Genomic DNA, 18,712 nt, shown 5'->3' with positions numbered 1-18,712 from the left:
TTGATTTGATATGTATATATGGAAGGTTGTAACGTAATTTTGTTTCATTTATTATTTAAGGTTCGATACTGAAAATTTGATATGAAAGATAAATTGAAGTATTCTGTGAAAATTTAAATGCCGCGTAATTTCGTGTTATTCAGTATCGATATAAAAGTACGTTTTATGCTGGCTATTTACATTCTTCGAAAGAATTAGATCTACGAAAAGGACCAATTTTTCTGCGGATCCGAAAATAAAACGGTCGGCAACTTTTCTTTCTTCAATTTACATCGCGTCATGGAAGGATGAGAAAAATTGGTGATATTTTTCTTCAATTACAAAGTGCGCTCTTTTCTTGAAAAATACAAAACGTATAAAATTTGGTCTCTGTTATATTTACAGCAGGTATCGCGTTCCTTTACCAGCTAATTTCAAAAATGGAATTTCCTGATAACTGAGAAAAATCCTGGTCTCTTTTCCTCGACCGAAAAACACACCGAATCGTCCTTTCTTTTCTTTTTTTTTTCTTCATTATTTTCATCGTTTCGCGGTTTCATCAAATTCGCAAATGCGCGCCGTCCAGCGCGAGACAAATATTTACATTGAGTCTTTCGCGCACCGTCAGACACGACGTGTGTGTATGCAAACTCGACGCACTAACAATCGCGTCCGATGGAAATGGACATTTTTTTCACGAAGCAGAGTTCGAGACTCGAGAATCGTTTAAAATTTCTGCCTCGAAATTTGGAAGAAAAAAAAAGAGAAATTATACAAAAGTAGAAAATTTTCAAGTGACAATCTGAACGAACGAAAAAAAGAAAAAATTGAGGAATATCTGAGGCAAAGTAGAAACTTGAACGAGCTCGATCGTTCGATCACTTTCTTTCTTTCTTTTTTTTTAATATCCTTCGTTCTTTCCCTCGGTCGAATCGGTGAAAAATGTTCTGTGCCATCGCGTCTCGTTCATATCAAAGAGCGGCGCGTTTCTATTTACACGGAATGCGCGGCGTTTTACAGGTCAGCGATATCGCCGCCGCCGCCGCCGCTAAACTGGTTTCACCTGTGAGCCCGCGTTGCTTGAACACGGATGCGTGATAAATAAATTGTAGCTCGGTGCTCGCATCGGATACGGATTATCAGAGATATATATGTATATACAAAGCGAAAGACCGAGAGAGGCGGTGTACACTTCCGGTTTCTAACAGTGTAAGTGGTGCTGTTGCGCTTCACTTTCCGCTACACTAATAGAACTCGGTCTAGTCGAGGTTTATTTCTCCCGTGTAAATTTATGCGTATGCGTGTACATTGCGTGGAAATGAGAGAAAGAGAAAAAAAGAAAGAGAAACGGTCACGTGTAGGTGTCAATTTATGAACTCGTTATACCGGCGTCTTTGGCAGTTTCCTGTGCGTTGGTGATGAGGGCGTTTTATCCGTTTCCCCTTCTGAAAAATATTTCAGTTTCATCGTGAGACACAGCGGTAAAAAAAATTCATTAGTACTGTACGAAGCGTTTTACTTAATCTTACATTAGCCTGACAGATTTAGCTTTACTTTCATTTTTCAAGACATTCGTGTGAAATTATTTTTATTCTGTACGTTATTCACGGTGGTTGCACTGAGAAGAAGCGGAAGTTCTTCGACCTACTGGCGATGTACTGGCAGTAACGCCTAAAATTTTAACAGCAGCGAGTGTTATTTTCAAGTTGAAGTTGTTTTAGACAATTTCATTCGCGAAACTGTAATTTTGAATTGCAACGCAAAGTGTAATTATGTGCACAGACAAATAAAATTGATTAAAGGGAAATAAAAATGGAAGAGGTACGCGGGTAAATATTTATTATAGGAAACGAAAGACGGAGAAAAACCGAGAATGTTGTACGCGGTACCACTGCCGGAAGGTTAAATTTATTCGCGTAAAATAGTGCCGAGTAAATGTTGAGCGAGTAGTACGATGAACCAAAAACTGTGAAGGGAACTCACAGAAAACGCGTCGCGATATTTAGGAGACCGTTGATTGCGTTTATAAACCACAGAAGAGAAAAAACAAATATTCAAAGAAAAATTGACAAATTCTGAAAAAGAAAAATGAAATCGAATTTCACAGAGTGCATAGAAGAAAAATAATTTCATCTTACGACTGTAAGTAACTCTTTCTAATTCGTCGAAGAAATTCCTCCGGAACTTGCTAGAATATATATTCTCTCTACATCTGCTTTTATTTCAAAAGGTTAGATACGAAAGAAAAAGAAACGTACTGTTTTATCTCTGATACACGCATGCGACAGATGAATGAGCCATTACCATCGAGCGTGAACTACTTGTTTCCCGTTCATCTATGCGCTCGAAACGCGTTTCTTTCAATGGCGCGAAGCTGACGAGTCCTTGTTTCGTGCGAGTTATCGATTTTAAAGCCGAGCACTCTACTGATACTCAACTGATGTTTTCCACTGAATATACGTGTTACGTGGTGATTTCGACGGTACCGTGCAGAGCTGAGAAGTTGACGTGCAGGATAGCACAAGGACGAGAAGAATATTCTTCTCTCTTCGGTTTTTACGCTCTCGAAGCGCTACTTTAAGGTTCCTGACTAGGGATACTTTTCAGAAACAAGAACACTCTGCCACGTTTACGCCAATTTTTTGAAATTTGTCGCTCTATCCTTGTTAGGTTTTCTGTAGAAACGGTTTATGGCACGATCGACCGGGAACGGTTATTTTTGAGTTGAGGATTTTCGTTTATTGCTTGCACGGGTCTCATTACCTCCTCCGAGGGTCACTAGAATTGCTTTGCTAGATTTTTAGTAATTTGTGTCCCTCGCGCTCAATAGCCTACGAACATACCATAAACCACGAATTTCCGAACGGCACATCTGTATGCAACGGTCCGCTTGCCGATTAGTCACCCGGAGGAAATGACACGCTGATTGGCAAATGCAATTGTTCACCATTAACCAATCAGCGTGCCCAACAAAAATCCCTCTCACGGACGTCCGAGACGCGACGTCGGGGAGTTGAGTCGTCGAGTACTCGTTCAACCACCACGAACAAGGAGAACCAAGGAGGAACCAGCTCACATCACGCGTTAGAAATAGATCAGTTTTTACAAGTCCCAATCATTTGGGTGGTCCTTGGAACCAGTATCTAGACGGCACAACATCGTGCAAACATCCACAAAGCTCGAAAGTTCATCGCCACAACCACGAGCAATAACAATCCTACTCAATTTCTTCGTTACGCCAAGTTTTGGCAAATAACGAAAATTCGTGTGCCTCTTTTCTACAATCGAACCGTATTCCTTCTCGCATCCTTCTCAGCTCTGCACAGTACAGTGCAGAGCAGGAAAAAAGTCCCGCAGAAGAAATTTTATCAAACACAGTGTGAAAGAATCATTGTCAATTAACAATCTTTCATCTTTTTTAACAATTGGTAAATAATTATCAGGAATAGTTGTTACATCGATACATTCTTGAGTATGCAGTGGTGGTAAATTGCCATCTATATTTTTACGATCAAAATCATAAGCATAAGTTAATATGTGATAAACGTTGCAATTGAAAAACAGTTACATTAGTAGTCATTAGCAGTCATTGTATGATTGGGTCACATCTCCATAAGTCAACGCTGTCCAAACGCCTCTGATCGTTGAAACTTCATTCCTTACGAGTATCGATCGAAACTCGGATATTGAAATCGACTGGAATTTTTTAAGAACACGTTGAACTTGATCCTATCCCTACCAATAGCTGAAGTCTTGCATTTATCGCGTGCTTCTTACCACGTGAATGTTTTTTCGTTTGTTAGACAGACTATACCTTCTCTAATCGTAGAAATAGGGCACACGTATTGTCGTTATCGGCCAACGCGATAACATTGTCGAATTGGATCATTAAATTGCACGACTAAAGAGTCAGACGATGTAAATGAATCTCTCTTGCCCTTGTGTCATCACGTTGGACTTCTCTTCAGCTCTGCACAGCACTTGCGATTAATTTCGTACTTACCCATCAGCAGTCCCAGATTCCCCGGCGTTTTTCCCGAAGACGGCACCGCGGCTAGCTCCTCCGGCAAGTCCCCGCTGTGTTTTTGTCACGTAAAAATAGCGGTGACACGGTGAAGCAATTGAACAACTCGCTTTTTCATTCGATTCGATCGACTAATTTTTCTATTTTTTTTTTTTTTTTAACTGTCTTATCGTTAGTTGCAACTATACTTACGTGTCGGTAGCATGCTCGACTACCAGCTCGACCACGTCGTCCTCTCGTTCGGTTATCTGTGCTACTTGCTCGAAGCTTCGATCTACCAGAGACACTCCGGCCCATTCTAACACCTGAAGAAGAACATATGGATTCTCTAATGGCATTTCAATCAAATTCGTCTTTCTTGGCATAGTAGAGTTTTAGAGTGTTTTATATGAAATGCTGGCTAAATTTTTTTTTTTTTGGGCGATCCTTCGTAAGCAGAGAACGTTGATCGAATATATCTCTGTGATTTCCTCGAACGATTGTGGGGGTGGAGGTATACTTATGAAACGTTTAAGAGAAGAAAAACAAGCTCACGTGTTGTTAGTGACAGGAGAAAAGTGAAATTACCGATTCAGATGAGATATTCAGCGTTTCATTTCATTCGTCAGATATTCAGCGTTTATTTCGTATAAAATACTCCTCTAGTAGAAAAATATATATACACGTTTGTTGATATATTTCTGTATTGAAAATTCTGTGAAAGCTAATGGATGGTTAATATTATTTATCAGGTATTTCACGTGTGGACAGATTAAACTGTATTTGCCGCGAGAAAAGTATTATAGGAGAATGGGTTTCCTCTTAGTTTTAAAAGTCATCGGCATCTTTTGAGTTCGTTTTTCCCGATAGGACGAAAATGCATTTTTGAAAAGGTCTCTTAAACTACAATACTTGTACCAAAGTTTTTAATTTAATTTCTGCATGTTGATATTAAAAATTATAGATTACACTAAATTACTAAAATATATTCACTTTTTCTTAAATTTTCAATTACAAATTACCTCAACTTCGGTGCAAATTTTTATTCTTTCTAAAAAATTTTATACCAACAAAGTGTGTTTTACGTAAAAATTTCTTTCCGATCTGTTGAACCGAATTTTTCGTTCAACAAAATGAACCGTGGCACGTGAAATTTGTAAGAGTCGCGTTGAAGTAATGGATTGGCATCAGTTGGCATAGCACACGCATGGAATTACTTTTACAATGTAAAATTAAACGACCATATGTCAATGAATTCGTACGATTTCACGTGATATAGCGTTCCTAGTCGACGTTCGCGATTGTGACACGTTTCCGTTGCACACAGCTGTCGATAACTTAATTAAAATCACAGCTGAAGAGAATGGTTGTCGATATTCACACGCATTAACCGCTTACAATAAAGTTACCCGCTCAACACTGGATACGCGTTATCGCTACGTCTTCTTTATTTCGTTCGGAATTTAAACGATAATACATGATTAGGTGTACGTAAGACAGTAGGACGCTAATTTTAATTTACAATGCTTGAATCATGCACCGATTACTTACTTCCTTTTACTATTTTGATATTTGGAAAAATTTAAAGGGCAAACGTTAAATCTATCTTTATTGAAATTATAACTTTCAGTCAGATTTTCTTGTGACGAGGTAAATTTAAAATAATATTTCCTTTCGTTTCAACTTGGAATTCAAAATTAAGAATGACGAAAAGAATCCCAGATGATTGCAGTGTAGAATAAAATTACTTCGCATTTATTACGAAAACAGCAGTGATATGAAATTTAGAAAATTAAATACTATAATTGCATTGATTACTAAAATATCAGCGATTTAAAGTTTTTAAGTAGTTACCTTAATTAATTGCATACATTAAGAATATCAGTGACTTCAAATGTGAAAAATTAATTAACTCGAACCTTATTAAGGAGCTTGTTTCGTTTAAAAATTTCGCGTCACTAATGAAACGTTACTTCGCATTAGAAAATAACGTTTCGGTTAAAATTCATTCGAAGATACTTGAAGTATTTGTCGAATTGGACTCGTCGGAGGAAACAGCACAGAATCAGAAGAATTCGAGACGGTTTCATTAAGATTCGTCAAGATGAATTTGATATTTCGCGTTAATGGAATGTTGCAAATTTAAATGAACATGTTAACACGTGGGGAAAAATGCATGAAATATTCTCACCTTGTCGCCACGTTGTATACCAGCCTTTGCTGCCGGTCCATCTGGCACGGTCCACATCACGTATACAAAAGTACGTCCATCAGCCCCTGTTTTACCGCGAACCACTCTTAACCCAAAACCAGTGGCTGAAAAAAAAAGTTGAAAATTTAACGAATATAACGATGTAACGTGCACAACTCCGCTATCAACTCATCGTTAAATAAATTACGCGAAGAATTGCACAAACGTATTAATTTAATAATTAAATTTAAACAAATTAAATATATTCAGTTTATTATTTATAACTTTGAAAGAGAAAATTGTTAATAATCAGGATAAAATGTTCATTATGAGAAGTATCTTCTGAGAAAAGAGGCGGGAAAATTGTATCACACGATGAAAGTAGGAAAAACGAAATTTTGTCAGATTACCAAAAGAAAGTTTGATATAGAAACGGATCAGCTGTTGGTTTCTCGAAGCCTAGACGGCGGTTACCGAGGTAATTTCGTCGTATTTCACGGAATACTAAATAATATCGAAGAAAGTTGGAAAAACTCGGGGAAAAAAGGTGACCTTTATGTTTATAAATTGGTATTCATCGCAGCAAGCTTGCTGGGACAGTTTAAAATTTCAGCGCATCTGAAGCGCGGTCTTTTGTGCGAAATTACGAATTAAACGAGCTCCGTGGCTATAACGTCTGTGTATAGTCAGTTTGACTCGCGTCGATCGATAACATCGAATGTCAAGACGACTTTATTACATGACATCTACAAACATTACTCGTTCGTGGCTTTTATACAGTCGTTGCCTTGTTATGACCGCAGTAGGATCTACGTGGGTGACTGTTACACTTCTGCTTTGTGTTTGATGCGTAAATTAATGGACTGTATATGCTCAAAGTTGCTGCAGTAGGTTGTAGATTTTTTTAAAAAATGTGCTTATCGATGAAATTTATTATAATATAGAATGCAAAATTCTGTTATAAATATTAGTTACTGTACTATTTTCACAGTTTGTTTTTTTTGTGAATGAAATTATGTAGATTTTGTGTACTAATGATTAATAGCGAGAATTTTATAGAGAAAAACATTTGAATACGATTGTTATAATTTAATAAGAAAGCACTTTTAAACTATATAGGGTTGAAAAATGATATTGGACTTTCAATTGCAAAATTTTTTTAATTAATACAATCTAGCTATGGCGGATTCGGAATTTCAATAACGGAAATTGAAAAAATCTGAAAATTTCTATAAATTCCAGCCATTCTGCAAATATTTGATCGGTGAGTTCGGATATGAAACACTCACACCGCTACGATTGCAATAAAATTCATTGCCGAAAACAGTGAAATTGAATTCTCTTTTTCAATTCGTTTAATAGAATTCGATACGTTTTATTTACTTTAAAGTTTCAAGTTTAGAAATTTATTACACAGTTCAGGACTGACAAATTTTCAAAGTAACGAAAACAAATCTGAAAACGTATATATGAGATTAATAAGATCTAATAATTCGGAAAATGAAGTAATTTTAGAAAAATTAAAAATTTTAGTCGTTACCAATTGAACAAGTGAAAATAAAACTAGGCGAGAATGAAAATGAGACCAGCAATTAGGCAAGCAATTATCTGAGATAAAAGAAATTTCAAATGATTTCGAATAGATGAAATAATGTCATCCCTTGATGCTACCAATTTCAATCTAGATAGAAACACAGAGCAAACCGCGTTATCGGCGGCAACGTTGGATTTTGTCCCAGTAAAGGAGATCAGTCCTAAGCAAGAGAAGGCAAACGACACACAACAATGAATATTCCCCTTGACGGGTGTCCACATAACGAAGTAAGCGCGATTAACGTCGAGCTAATTTAATACGCCGACTAGCGCGACGAGTAATGAACTCCGTAACATACGCATATAGCGTATATATAATAGCAACAGGTTCTTCCACGGGATTTTGGCGCGATATTAATCGCGAGATTAACGAATCGCGGTCCGCTCGAACGAAGGAGCCAAGGTAATCAGTGTCATTAATCTTTGAGCGTCTCCTGGAAATTTCAGACTGAATCGTCTGCTTCTCTCTCCCCCTCTCGCTCTCTTGGAAATTTGAAAAATTGTAGCAGAAAAGAATTGACAGTGCTCTCTCCTGAAAAATTTGAAAAATTATAGCAGAGAAGAATTCACAGTGTTCTCTCTCCATTTCCCTCTCACTTGCTCTCTCTCTCTCTTGGAAATTTGAAAAATTATAACAAAGAATTCACAGTGCTCTCTCTCTCGAAAAATTATAGCAGAAAAGAATTCACAATGCTCTCTTTCACCCTCTCATCCCTCGTTCTCCGCTTGTTAGCGTCCGTTTCAGCAAATTCTCCCTAGCTCCCAGCGCAAACGAGAGAGAGGACTGTGTCACAATTCCACAGTTGATAATTCGAAGAGGAAGGAAACGGTTGAAGGTTGAACGAAGAAAGTGGAAAAGTAAAGGTTCGTTGTTCGCGCAGAGTGAATCGAGAGCAGAGTTTTGACGGGTGTCGACATAGGAACGCCAATCAAGAGCCGTCATTCAGGCTTAATTAACAAACCGGGAACAGCATGTGCCTACTATAAGGCCTGGAGCCGCAGGCTTGTTCTGGTAATGACGTTGCAGCGCAATTATCCGATCGGCTGGCCGTTTCTCCGCGGGATTTTCGATAAATATTCCAACCGGAATCCATCTTGTTACCGTTCTCGTTCATACGACAGACGAACCGCCGGTCCACTCTCCATACTTCTCTCGAAAATTTGCCTCGCAGATTCATGGTAAATCGAATTTCCCTTCGTCCTTTCTCGAACGCGATCACATTAATTCGCTGAATACAGCTGGCCCGTTTTCAGACGTGAGAGGGATCTACCTAGGATAATACATCGAAGTGCACAGAGGAGACGTTCAATTCTGAATTATGAACCACTTTGCCGGAGTTTATGAATCTTTACAAACTCGATTTTAAATACGCCCCTGCCGAATATACGAGATTTGATACCAAGGGGGACTTAAGTCGATTACAGATATTTCATAGGCAAAGATTGAAGATATTTGTAATGGAGGATGAATGGTTTGATGAAGATATTACTGTCTTACGTTATTTTACCATGTGATTTTTGTAATAATTTTTGCAAAATTAATTGCAATTTTTCTGCAATTTCATTTCTCTGTAAAACTCGTTGTTTAACATATCCGATAAGTTTTTCTATACACAGTTGCGTCTACAAACCCGGAGGAGAAGTTTGAATTTTTCAAAATTAAGTAAATTTAATTATATTGTATCAATACAGTCTCCTTTCTATTCGCATTTTTATCTGTTGTATATTATTAATTATTCACACTTTAACAGAATATTGTTCTTTTGCTCCACTTCAATTTTCGAATTACAAATGCAACATGCAAAAAGAAAAGACTGTAAATTGGAAAATCGTTTATAGGAAACATCGAGTCCTGTTATTTTTCGAATAACCTTTTATTACCTGCCGTACCGTAAAATTTCAATTAAATGTAAATTTAATGACTTTAAGATGACTTTCTTGCGTGAAAGGTTTTATCAGTGCCTTCTAAAAAGTGACCTCAAAGTCATTCGGTCTAAAGTTAGAACAGAAATTTGCAAATACGGTTCCACCCACACGAAGAGTACGCGAACCCGAGAGGTCTAAAGCAAGTCAATTTATCATCATTATAATCTTGTTCCATTTTCCGCCTACGGCCACCAACTCGATATATTCCTTTTTTCCACGAGTTCTGGACTTTTTCGCAGGTTTGAAATATTAACAAATTTCGTCGTTTCAAGTTAAGTTACAAATTATTTCCACTGATTTACTGAGAAACAAATCGAAAATATAATAACGTGGAATGGAAAGTTCGATTATTCTATCTTATATTTTAATACTCGTCGTATTTTTCAATATCGATATTTCTCTCACTCGTCAGTTTATTACAGAAGGCTTGAAAATTTTTAAATAAAATTGTTCAAGGAAATCAACTATTTTATTTTGTAGGAATAAAGTGAAATTCTTGTGAAACAAGTGTTTCTAATTCGGAAAGAAAATTATGATTCATTGACAGTTTCGAAATTATCTGTACACCTGTAAATTGTGCAAATTACAATTATAGCAGGTCAAAACTAGAAATTCTACCAATTATAGAAGTTTCTCCTCGATTTGCAATGCTGAGTTATTTCCTAATTTTCACAGTTTCCGTATGCATTGGACAATCGTGAAATTATGTTAATATTAAGAAGGGTATTTTCGACGAATCGCAACGAGCTCAGAAAATAGAATGAAAATTATTCACCGCCTGCACAAGACGCACTTACACGCATAGAAAATTTCATTGTAAATGCACAACCTCCTCTAACAATAATAAAAGATAAAGTGTCGTAGGTGAATGAGTTGAAAAAGATCGCGTTTCCGTGCAAAACAACAAAAGCGAGAATAAGGGAATTATTTGCATGAAAGGCAATCTTTGCTGAATGGATTCGTTGAAAAGGACGAAGAATTCAGAAGAAGTGAGAAAATTGAATTTCAAAGCATCAACAGGTTAAGTCTCGAAGAAGAAAAAATTATGATTCCATTCGAATCGAATGCCTCGAATACCTGTTTATTTACGCAGTCACTTAAGGTAAGAAAAATTGAAAGGAGCGAGGAGAAAGAAAATACGAGAAGAAAGCGTTTAAAATCGCCTTGCACGAAAGTTTAATAAAACTGACTTGCTTCGAAGGGCTATTCTAGTGCGAGCGATAACTCAATTCAAGGATGGGGTAAGATTAATTGTGGCGCTAACGAAACCTGACAGCCTAGTCTGTAAAGTATTGCAGAAACAATGTACAACGCCTTCGTACGTTTTTCTCTTTTTAACTGCGTTAAAATCACGTTTGAACGTCTTTATTTTCGGCTCTAAAGTATTGTTGGCTACTTTCACACCTCGATTCTTCTTGGCGATACGAATCGTCAAATTCGAAAATAGGGAGAACACAACTTTGAAATTTTTTTCGATAGAAAAATTCTAATTAAGAATAAAATACTAGATAAATCTCTATATTTCACCGCACGTTCAGAATCGCGAAGTTATAAAAATTTATGCGCAGCGTCGTGAAAATAGTGTAAAACTTGAGTTCACTACATAGAGAAATTAAATTCGTTTCAAGAATGCTCCTGTGCAAGCATCCTTGAAAAAGAGTAGGTGATAACATTTTAATTCTTGCACTTTGAACGCTCTTATAGCACCGTTTTCAGCCACAGAGTGTGGATGTAAAATATATGACAGAGGAATGGTTGTATGAAGATGGGAGAAAGGTGCAGTTGAACATTGTATACAACTTGAAACAGAACTTCTATAGGCAGAGTTTATCAGAACATGTGTATATAATTTCGTGGATAAATTAGAGACGTAAAAACAATTAAAAAAATTCCTTTTATGCATTTTTTTTTCTATTAAACCTTGTTTCTGTATCGCAGTCAATTGTGTGCTTAATTAACCCCTTAAACTATGATTTCTTTTCTGACTTTGCATCTAAGCGTCAGCCATTTTGTTTTAGTACTGTATCGGGTAACTAAAGTTGATCTGTTACAGATCGATTACATTTAGTAATCTTCAGTCTTACGAATTCAGACGAATGTTAGGATTGCAATGAATTTTTCTTCTTAATTCAACTATTTTTCGCACATTTTGGCCAGAATCTCTGCCACGAGTCTGACACGTTGTCATATGTTAAGGGGTTAATGTGAAAAAATAGTAGAACGATTTTGTTTTTGGAGATAAGTTGCGCTGCATTTAACAATTAAACGAAGCTTAGAAAAACGCTAAATATGTTCCATTAATTTACAGCAAGATAAATGCACGAACAAGTTGCTTATTCAAAATATCGCGCTCGGTAGACGTCGAAAAATTTGCGAAACAGAGAAAGCCTCGGGCTTGCATCCACAGTGTTTATCTTCGTTGCGTCACTGGTTAACCGCTCTACCACCTTATTCAACGCCGTTCCTCCCGTTTCTGTACACACGTGTTATTGTTTTCATTCGCTGAAGGCTCTCTGATTTCACTTGTATGCCGCAAGTGAATTGCAAAAATGTCGCAGAACGTGAAAATATAAAAAAGGCAAACTGTAGTTTCCTATGGTAACGCATATAGTCGCTAATTGCAGCGAAATGTTGTAACATTACTATTTGATGACTTTGTTGAAAACTAATTTTTTATTCAGATATCAAATTAAATTGTTAGACTGATTAATAAGGTATAGAAGTTTAAACTTGAATTATTCTCGAAAGGATTTTTGTGCGATATATGTATAACTTTGTATGTAGTAATTTATAATTATCAATACTTTGGAATTATTTAGAAATATTCAACTAGCTTGTTTTGAGCCTCGTGATAGGAATTTGTATCGCGTTCGCATTTGCATCTGTTATGCTAAGGTTACAGCTTCTCAAAGACCTCGAGTTTCCTCCAAAAGCTTTTCAGTTTAGAATTCTCAGTACAAGGCACACTTTTGTCAATTTATTTTCTGTGCTATTGCTTTAACGTCATACTTGTTTTTATAAATTATAATCAAATTATATAAATAGTAATATTTTTCCTTAATTCCTCTTCAATATTTAGCAATATCTCGAACAAAAATACAAAATAATTTCTAGCATGCACCAACTACTCCAAATTTCAACAAAATCGCGTTATTATAGATTTGCACGCATCGTGAATTCTATCGAGACCGAATTCTAATACGCCCGATCAAATGTTGAATTAGGTCAGGTACGTAGAATAATTTTAATTTCTCCGTGTGTTTATTATTTTATTCATCGATACCACCAAGCCCGGCATTTCCGTCTCCCCACTCGTTGTTCGTACTACTTATATCCGGCGTGTTTCTCGAACTCAACGCGCGCTAACCAATTTGCCGCATAAATCTAGAGAAGTGAAAAGTGAGTAAACCCCGGCTGAAAGCGCAGCGAGTAATTAAACGTCACGCGCACACTCGCTAGAGATACGCATTTATTTTCATTGCTTTCGATCTTTATCAGCCTTTATGGCCCCATTTTATCTCGCTTATACGGCTGGTTGGTCGCGTTTAATACCTTTAGGCATCTGCAGATTCGACGTACTTCGATCTAATTCCGAATGCTCGAGAAACGATCGTCTGTGTCGAGTGTAATTTGAAATACAAACGACGTGTATCGAGATAAATAGTATTTAAAAGCGTGCACCGAAGTGTTATTACTCGTTACAGTCGCAAACGAAAGTTAAATTTGGCGTGAGAATCTTTACTCGTTTCCATCTGAATGTCTTTTCAAAATAAATTCGGAATTTCTTTGGTGTCCTAGAAAAAGCAAGTGTATTATAAGAACATTTTTTTTGGAGTCGAATCTCTTTGTTATTTCAATATCTGTTATTACTTTGGGAGATTTCTGCACTTTTATAGAAGTATTTTAATATTTTACTAAATATTCCCAACTAAGTAGGTACCCTAACTATTTCCTTATTAAATAGTTAAAGTCACGAAGAGAATTATGAAGAAATATCGCTGCCTGCTTGGACTCACAAAATTATCAATTAATTCACGTGAAATAATTATGTACGTAAGTACTTACTTCTGTGCCCTGTGTCCAAAGTTGGATCTCTTCTTAACTTCACCCTTCTCTTCGCGTTCACCCACGGTGCTGTAACAAACGTATTAACGTAAAATGTGAATTTCATAATTTCAAACTTACAAATTGCAGTCTGAAAATCACAGAATTTACAAAATCTTCCATTTGAAAATTCCATTGGAGATTGTTCCGATTTTCTGTCGGGTTCAAAATCTGGTTACCGTGATACTGATTTAGAGCAAACATTTTTAAACTAACGCAAATTTAACGAACATCGTGAAACCAGTGTTTTCCAGCGGATCAATATTTTCTGGATAAAGCAAATGATCTGTGGAAATATAGAGAGAAACGTTCCTCTTAATACCGACAGGCAAATCGTAACAAAAGGGAAATCTTTGAAGGGTAGAAGAAGATTGGGCCAAGTTTCTTTTTTATAATGCAGTCGCGTGACTTCCGCTCGACGTAGCGTAAAGGCGATTTCGTTTATACCCCCAATTCCAGTCCCGATCGATGCTCATTCTTGCAGAAAGTGAGTTAGTGTCTCCTACTCTCTTTGCAACTGCTGGATATTTTTTTAGGGAACCGCTAAATGTGACGAAAAGTTCCTAAAAGAAGAACCTATTCTTCGACTACCATCAGAATTTAAACAAACTGTTTACCTAATTTCTCGATCTTTTATTTCTGCGAAACAAAAATTTGTAAGAATTACAAAACTATCTCGAAGCGCCCTTTGAACAAACACATTCTCATTTTCAACGAAAATTGCAATTTCCCAGAAACTATAGCAGAAAAGCTGCTTCTACTCTTCCTATGGTAACTTTCTCAAGAATTTACCTGCAAACTGATCAAATTTCATATCCTGCCAGATCCGTCAGAAATTGCGTCAAAAGATCAGGTTCATGTATCGGAAGTCCCCCCCTTTTTTTTTACTTTCGTGTTTACCTTTTTGAACAAATCCTCACCGACACTCCTTTGTGTTCTACCGAAAAATTTCGAGCTTATTGTTAGTAAAACTTTAAAAAAGGAATGTAACATTTTTCATTCACGCGTAATTCCATAATTTCAATATTTTAACAAATTCTTGTTAGTTTATGAAGTTCACTGTCATAAAGCAATCTTAAATTTGACAAAATTGCTATGGAAAAATTCGAACACCCTGATATTTCAACTCGAAAAATGATTTCTCTGTGAAAGTTGTGCAACAATGTTATTCAGCGTGTTCTCAAAAAAATGTTCGCTCTAAGAATAGGAAAGGAAATGCTAATAGAATGATATATTATGTCATCTGGACTGCATCGAGCAAGAAAATGAAGAATTACGTAAAACAGCTTCTATTGCGTGTCATCGTCCACTCCTTATCGCAGTTTCTTCTGATCGTTACCGTTTAATGTCTCTTACGTCTCCTAGGCTTCATTAGCTTAACGTCACTTTTGTACTTTTCCTATTTTTCTGCCGTATTTCTTTCGCAAGGAACTGCAACATTTCCAACTGATTCGTAATTAAAGGGTTTTTCTAATATAAATGACATTTTCATTCCTTACCAAAAGCCATTTTCTATTATAACGAACAAGCTTAAAGAGCTGCTCCGGTTTTTATGTCACATTTACGGATAAAGAAGTCTTTGCTGAGTTTACTTCTGGAGAGCGGGGGTCCACATTGTTCACGAGATTAAATTCCCGATTCCTAATTAAAAGAATTTAATTACCAGCATAGAAGGAAGCCTCTATTTTATAAAGGACGCGCCGGTAGATTTGTCTGTTTTAATATCTGTCTTTCTCCGTTTCTCCTGTTTCTGTTTATAGAGATCTTACGAGTGAAGGAAATCAAATCGAAATTACCATTCGTCAAAATTACTGTAACGAAAATTACGATTCGGCAAAATTACTGTACCAAAAATTAGAATTCGGCAAAGTTACTGTACCAAAAATTAGAATTCGTCAAAATTATTATACCAAACATTACCATTTGTCAAAATTACCGTAGCAAAAATTACCATTCTTCAACGTTACTGTACCAAAAATTACAATTTCTTACAACGGTTTGAAATAAACAAATCTGCTTGTGTCGACATTTCAATCATCTAATAAAAGCGTTTTCAATTAAAATTTTATAATGCTTCAGGTATGTTTCTTAAAACCCAATCTAAATTAGGAAAATAAATTTCTCTACTCGAATGCTATTACGTTAGAATTTTATTCTTAATTTTAGAGATATACCTCCTCGTAATTAGTTCCTAATTAATACAATTCTAGTACTTGATCACCTAGCTTTAAAGCATTAATTTTGATCTACCAGTAAAAATTACCTTAATCTCAAGAGATACGTCGAAACTGCTCCATCTTCAAACAATTCAAGTTTGATTACAATACAAAATCCCCCTGACAAATTTTACAGCCAAGAACGACCGAAATTCAAACTTCGAGTATCCCATTACACGTTCTTCCATTCAAACGTTGTTTCGCCCTCCTATTTAACAATCTTCGATAACACCATTATCGGCGAAACATTATTTCAGCTGAATGCTGGCAAGAATTTCTGAAACATCTTCGAAGCTTCGAAGATATAGTCAAAGTTATTGTTATCAGATAACACGTTTCGAACATGGAGAAAGTAATAAAAGTCCCGGCGATACAGTTTCCGCGGTATTAAATAATAGGGGGGAAATTTTAATGAAAGATTCTCGTCGAAGTTACTCACTCATGTCATTGTCCGCATGGTGGATAACGATCTTGATGCTTTCCCCGTCCACGAGACTTCCTTGTCGAGCCAGCTCACGATCTTCGGCTGCAACCCTATTCACCGCCGATGGAGGAGCTACTTTTGCCGCTCCTGGAGCGACGGAGGATGCCAACGCCTTTATGGCGTTTATATCCGGCCTGAAATCAGAGTGTCAAACATTGATTCTTGTATTGGTCTGTAGAGACGTGAACGAGGGAAAATGGGAAAATAAAAGTAGCCGAACGAAGAGGCTCGTTGTCAGTGAGATCTATGATTAACTGACTCGTGATACAGATTTTTGGTGAATTTGTGATAAAAACAGTTATGTCAGTAACGAAGATTTTATTTTAATTTATGAAACATTTTATACGTTAGTTTTTCTTACTTCGCAGAGAATTCAAATAATAAATAGCTTACCTTTGCACGCATACTCGGTAAAAAAATGATAAGTTCAAATATGACTTTTTATTAAATAGATTGTCAGTTGTTGTCTCTAAATTTTTATTTGCAATAATCGATCACCCGTTTCTTTTAAATAGAAGAAGAGTGTGTTGAAATTATGAAGTTGGAGAAAATCATCGAAAAGTTTTCGTCGAAAGATTTGTACAATTTTAAAATCGTATTTTGAATAAAATTTGTTTTATTCGCTAATTAACATCGTCTTGTAATAATAATTCCACTGTTTCGCGATGGAAAGGATAATTCGGTTATTGCACGTTTGCAATATTGTAACTTGCTAACGCAAAACTGATTTGTTCACATCACGGCACGTTGTCATTTGTTCACATCGTATGGAAACTGTTGAAGAGTAATTTGTAATATTTTACCGTGACTGAACTTTCGTAAAATTCGTAAATTACGTGGTATTATTAGTCGAGCGTAATATGGACCCGTCGCGAAATTCAGTTTCTGAGTTGCCAATTTCGTTTCTGCTCGGTTTAAATAGCTATTCGCGCGTGATACACGAGCACACCGATCAATTTCCATAAATTGAAACGATTCCGAATTGAGAGAACAGTCGTGATTCGAAGAAGTGTTTGGACTGCAGTCTCTTTGAAGCAAGTTTAACGAGAAAATCTGCCGTTAACGTAGTTAATTTCGCAATTTTACAATTGAGTGTCTCCTATTCTCGAATATTGTATTGTATTATTTTTGAATATTAGAAATTTCAATAGATACATTTTAACTTATTTTAAGTATTTTTGTTATTTTGTTACTTTTATTTTTAATTTCGCAATTTCACAATTGAGTGTCTCCTTGTATTCTTGAATATTGTATTGTATTGTTTTTATATTTTAGAAATTTCAAGAGAACTTAAATTTCAGTGGATATATGTTAAGCTACTTTCAGTACTTTTGTTATTTTGTGATTTTTATTTGAAAAAATTTCGTTTTTAAATTTTTCGAATAACTGTTAAATCCTTTTGAAATTATTTTGAGAATATATTGTAAAATTTGGATGCTTCTAAAGGAATACTTCAGGAAATGAAACAAGATTTTTATCCAGATTAGGTTTCCCCCAACTATCTATTCCATGATGATTACATATTAAGATTGTTGAATTTCGACAGTTTTGTTATTAAAACTTGTCTCGTTCGTTAAAAGAACTTCTACGTGAAAACAATAATTTAAAAAAGGCTCATACTAAACACAATGCAACCATTAACCCATTTGCATCAGAGCTCTGAATAGGCTACTAGCGTTATTCATCTGAGGCGTTCAATTGGCCTAATATTTCTCGTGTTTTTGTTTATTACTGATTTTACTCCGAAATTACGTGCAATAATTCAAAATTATTAAGAAATTTTTAACCTTCGAAATCCTTCTATACAATCGTCATGTGCGGATTATTCCGCTCTAGGATGCAAATGGATTAATCTTCAAACACAGTAACAAATTTTTGCAACAAAGTAAATTGCAGAATTGATAAAAACTTGCATAAAAATCTATATACACGTAGAATGCAAGAGAACAAATTGCTTGAAACTCCCCCGAAAATAGGAAACTCCGTGGAAACGTTGTTCTAACAGGTCGGAACAGCCCATTCGCCTAACGCAACCGTAATTACTGTCGAACCCTTTACGATTCTACTTGGTTTGGCCGCGCGGTTCGTTGAAGTTGGCATAGGAAAAACATGCCGCTTCCGGGCAAACGTTAGCCGTCGTTTCTCCGCTTCCCTTCCTCGTTCTCTCGCGTAATCCTAATTAATCTATTTCTCGAGTGGAGTGGTTAAAACGACCG

The 18,712-nt window shown here is 36.2% G+C and overlaps 1 protein-coding gene across 1 annotated transcript in view; it reads right to left on the bottom strand.

The window, feature by feature from the left end:
* Positions 1–1,359: 1,359 nt before the first annotated feature.
* Positions 1,360–18,712, bottom strand: part of LOC108579014 — a 65,429-nt gene continuing 48,076 nt past the window's right edge. The window contains exons 9-14 of the mRNA XM_017942442.1: positions 16,452–16,630; positions 13,758–13,826; positions 6,174–6,298; positions 4,196–4,308; positions 3,983–4,056; positions 1,360–1,424 (exon numbers count right to left, since the gene is read on the bottom strand). Coding sequence (XP_017797931.1) covers positions 1,360–1,424; positions 3,983–4,056; positions 4,196–4,308; positions 6,174–6,298; positions 13,758–13,826; positions 16,452–16,630 — 625 coding nt within the window. The remainder of the gene's footprint in view (positions 1,425–3,982; positions 4,057–4,195; positions 4,309–6,173; positions 6,299–13,757; positions 13,827–16,451; positions 16,631–18,712) is intronic.

This window comes from Habropoda laboriosa, unplaced genomic scaffold (assembly GCF_001263275.1).
Source record: "Habropoda laboriosa isolate 0110345459 unplaced genomic scaffold, ASM126327v1 scaffold78, whole genome shotgun sequence".
NCBI lineage: Eukaryota > Metazoa > Arthropoda > Insecta > Hymenoptera > Apidae > Habropoda > Habropoda laboriosa.
This window is presented reverse-complemented; position numbering and strand designations above follow the sequence as displayed.